Source organism: Condylura cristata, unplaced genomic scaffold (genome assembly GCF_000260355.1).
Source record: "Condylura cristata isolate star-nosed mole 26May11 unplaced genomic scaffold, ConCri1.0 scaffold00026, whole genome shotgun sequence".
Taxonomy (NCBI): domain Eukaryota; kingdom Metazoa; phylum Chordata; class Mammalia; order Eulipotyphla; family Talpidae; genus Condylura; species Condylura cristata.
The window spans coordinates 464,764-468,908 of NW_004567127.1; the positions used below are offsets into that span (position 1 = coordinate 464,764).

The following is a 4,145-nucleotide window of genomic DNA, read 5'->3' on the forward strand; positions in this document are numbered from 1 at the left end:
AGGGCCGGCAGGGCCGGCGGGCCCAGGGCCTGCGGGACGGCCAGCAGGGGCGTGATGTCCGGCTGCCCCACCATCTGGTCCAGGGCCACGGGCCTCATGACGAGGTGCGAGCACTGCATGACCAGCCCCTTGTCCTTGTGCTCGCGGGCGTGCAGCAGCAGGCTGCACTTGTTGAAGAAGACCAGGCGGCGCGCGCAGTGGTTGCAGGTGACCTCGATGCGCATGCTGCGGCGGTCGTAGTGCCGCGCCAGGCTCTTCTCCAGCGAGAAGGCGTCCCCGCACTCGAGGCAGCGGTAGCCGGTGGGGGGCAGGGCCAGGCCGGCCTCGGCCGGCGGACTCAGGTTGGGCCTGTAGGCGGGCAGCAGGTTCTTGGTGTTGAGGATCTTGTTGAAGGCCTCCACCAGGCTGGACTGCGTCCGCGAGATCACGGTGCCCCCCGTGGCGCCCGGGCCCCCGGCCGGCTTCGAAGGCTGCACCATCACCACGGAGGCACCGTTGACCTTCTGCCCCCCGGGCCCCAGCCCCGCGCGGCCCTCAGCCTTGGGCAGCGCTTGGGGCACGAGACCCAGCACGTTCTTGGCCATCGTCTTGGGGCTGGTGGTAGCCGCCCCGGGCAGCACCACGGCTTTGCGGGCCACGCTGGCAGCCATCAGCATGGCCGTGCTCGCATTCTGGATGGTGGCCACGGGCAGCACAGTGCCCTTCAGCCGTGTGCCGTCACCCAGCTGGACACTCACCACCTTTGGGCCCTCGGGCGCTGGGTTCGCCGGGGAGAGCTTCAGGAAGCTAGCCTCGGCCACCACGGCCCCCTCGGCCGCAGGGGCGGAGGGGTCCGGGTCTGAGGGGACCCGGGTTACGGTCCTCGTGATGCCCCCGCAGGACGTCTTCACAGTCTTGATCCGCACCTTGAGCGGCCGAGAGGCGCAGGCCGGGGAGTCGTTGCTGTCCTCGTCCGCGGCCTCGGCTCCGCTGGAGGGGCTCCGGGGGCTTCCTGGGGGGGACCTGTCCGCTGGCCCCTCGTCGTCATCTTCCTCCTTGAGGGGCCGATCGCCGGGCACTTTGGGAGAGGCAGGAGGGCTCTGGTGCCCTGGAGACTGCTTGACGAAGGGCGCCCCAGCGACCCCGGAAGGCGAGGCGCTGGCAGGGCTGCCCGCGGCGTCGGGGCTGCAGCCCCGGGCGGGACGTGGGCTGCAGCTTTCCTGCTTCAAGGCCCCCGGGGGCAGCAGGGCCGGGCCACTCTCCTGGGCTGGCTCAAAGGGAGTGGGGAAAGGGGGTGGGGTCAGGGCACCCTCCCGAGGCGGTGAGGGCGCGGAGGGAGGCAGGGGGTCGGGGTGTTCTCCGGGCTCAGGCCCAAGATGAGCAAAGAGATCCAAGGGGGCTTTGCCTTCCGCGGCTTTTTCCCTCCAGGTGCCCCCACTGGGAGGAGCTGGAGAGTGGGGAGTTCCTGGAAGGGATGGCTCAGGGCCCCCAAAACCATTCTGCATCAGACGAGGCCCCACAGGTCCGTCCTTGCCGAGCCCCCCAGTCCGGGGCGCGTCCCCTCCCGAGTTCCCGGCCAGGGGCTCCGACTGCTCCGGACACACAGTGTTCTTGACGATGACGCTGACCGCCGAAATGTCCGAGGTTGGCAGGCCGTGGTCGGGGGCCTGGGCCGGGCCCCCCGGCCCCCCCCCAGCAGCTGCAGCTTCTCCAGCTTCACCCCCTACGCTGGATTCTGACTTCCCCGAGCCTCCGGGCCCCTCGTTTTCTTCTGGCCCAGAGTGGATGGCTTCGTTCGCGTCAATGTCAGGGATGTCAAAGGCCGCAAGGAGGTCATCAAAATCAGGGGTCTTCATGTCCCCCATGGCAGCAGGTCCCGGACCTGATGAAACAGGAGAGAGGAAACTGAGAGGTCCAGCCGCAGGCGCCCTGGCCTGGCCCCTCACAGGCCAGCGGCCTGAGCCGCGGTGCGCCCCCACCCCCGGCCAGCCCTGCCGCAGGGCGCGGTGCGAACCCTAAGACCGCAGGGAGGGTGGCGCGCAGCAGGGGAGACGTCAAGACCCAGGGAAAGGAGAGGGAGAGGCTTCTGGGAACAGGGACCGGTGCCGGCCACAGGGCAGGTCAGAGGAGGTCTGGGGACACCACGCCTGCGCCTCCCGAGCTGGGCGCGGCGTCGCTCGCCTCATCAATACGACCACTGAGGGGAGAGGACACGGCGCGCCGGGCTTGAGGGCTCGTCCGTGGCAGGGTGCGCTCCACTCACTCTGCACAGAGCCTGTGGGCCGCTGAGACCTGAAAAGCCATGTGCACAAAGGAGCACTGACTTAAGCCAAGACCTAAGAACATTCTAGTCCCTTCCTCATCAATGGCCTTCTGTGAAGCCTTACAACCGCCGCTCGAACCAACGGGGGAGACTGAGCCGGACATCACAGGGTGATGCTGAGTGTGAGAGCCAGAAGCCAGGACAAATGAGGACCGGTTGGTCAGGAAGCAGCTGGGCAGGAGGAGGCACGAGTTAGGGGCCACGAAACTCCGGGCACCTGAAATCCAGCTGGGTCAACAAGAGGTGGACTCAGGGCAATCGCCCAAGGGGGCCAGAGTGAAGCACCGAGCAGAGACAAAGGGAAGAGACAGAGGGGCAGCCGCGCAGCCTGGCCTGGCCTCCCCGGCACAAACACCTGCCGCGCTCACCTTCCCTCCCCAGGGCACACCCCGCCCTCCCTCTCTGGGGGCCAGAGCTCCAGGGTGCAGGCTCATCCAGCTCTGCTGAGCAGCTGCAGCTGGGCCAGCCGTCTGCACCCTCACCCCAGCTCACCCCAACTCATCCCCCACCCCCGACCTCCCGTTGGCAGCTCTCGCCCAGGAAATCGCACCCAAGCCCACCCTGACCCAGCATGAGATGGGAGAAAGCGCGCAAGGCTGGTGTGGCCGGCGCCGCCGGCAGACCGCGGCAGTTCCTCACGGCAGCCTCCTCGCAGCCGGAAGAGTCCCGCACCCTGCTGGCCCCTCAGGGCCGGCACTAGCCTCTCACCTCTCCCTCTGCGGTAACTGGAGCCGCCCCAGCAGGTGGCAGCTGGCATGGCCCAGAGGTGGGGTGGCGGGAGCGGTACGGCGGGGAGGGCGTCCTCCCCTCCCCCTCGGTCCCGCAGGCTCTGGGCTGGAACAAAGCCCTCCACCCCTTGCCCCTGCCCTGGTGGCCGGCCGGGCCCTCTGCCTGCCTCTGTCTGACCCGAGGCCTGGGCCGGCGGCGGGGTCCTCCGAAGGGCGGGCGGGCGCGCGGGTTGGCGGCCGAGAAAACCCGCAAACTCGCCTCCCCAAGCCGCGGCCCCTCCGGCGCACAAGTGACTTAGAGGTCACGGGTGGCGAGTGGACAGTCGACCAAGCGGCTGCGCTGAAGGCCTAAGAGGCTTCCCAGCCCGCGGCCCAGGCCTGCTGCGGCTGCAGCGCCCCGCTTTCTGAGCGCCAGCCCCCGTCCTCCGCGCTGCTTCCCCAAAAGCCAAAGGAAGACGCTGAGCAGGAAGCGGGGGGCGCTGGCCCGGGTCGCGGGGGCCCGCCGCCCCGGGGCTGCCCTGCAAGGGGCGCCGGGTCCCGAGCGCGCTGCCTCAGGTTGTCTCCTCTCTCCGCAGGATGTCTGGAGACCTCAGCAACAACGTGACCGTGTGTAAGTGCTGGATGCGTCCTGTCTGCGTGGTGTGCGGGGTGGCGGCAGGCTGAGGCCACTAGGGCCCTGTAACACCATCTCTCCTTGCAGCGGTGACGAGCAGCACCATTTCGTCGAACGTGGCATCCAGGGCCGGTTTGGGAAGCCATGGCTCTGGAGGCAGAGGGCCCGGCTCTGGAGGAGGAGGATTCAGCTCCGGAAGCTCTGGAGGCAGAGGGTCCGGCTCCAGAGGAGGCAGTGGAGGAGGCTATGGCTCTGGCGGTAGCTCCAGAGGAGGCTCTGGCTCTGGAGGGGGCTCCTATTCTGGTGGGGGTTCCTATTCTGGAGGAGGCTCTTATTCTGGAGGGGGCTCCAGAGGAGGCTCTGGAGGGGGCTCCTATTCTGGAGGCGGTTCCTGTTCTGGAGGGGGCTCCAGAGGAGGCTCAGGAGGAGGCTCCTATTCTGGAGGGGGCTCCAGAGGGGGCTCTGGGTCTGGCGGGGCGTGCAGCTCTGGAGGGGGCACAAG

General features: G+C 68.8%; 1 protein-coding gene across 1 annotated transcript in view; it reads right to left on the reverse strand.

Annotated features, from left to right (window-relative positions):
* ZNF687 (zinc finger protein 687) overlaps positions 1-4,145 on the reverse strand; it is a 7,315-nt gene that overhangs the window by 2,766 nt on the left and 404 nt on the right. The window contains exon 2 of the mRNA XM_012729997.1: positions 10-1,861. Within this exon, the coding sequence (XP_012585451.1) occupies positions 10-1,844 (1,835 nt within the window). The 5' untranslated portion in view covers positions 1,845-1,861. The remainder of the gene's footprint in view (positions 1-9; positions 1,862-4,145) is intronic.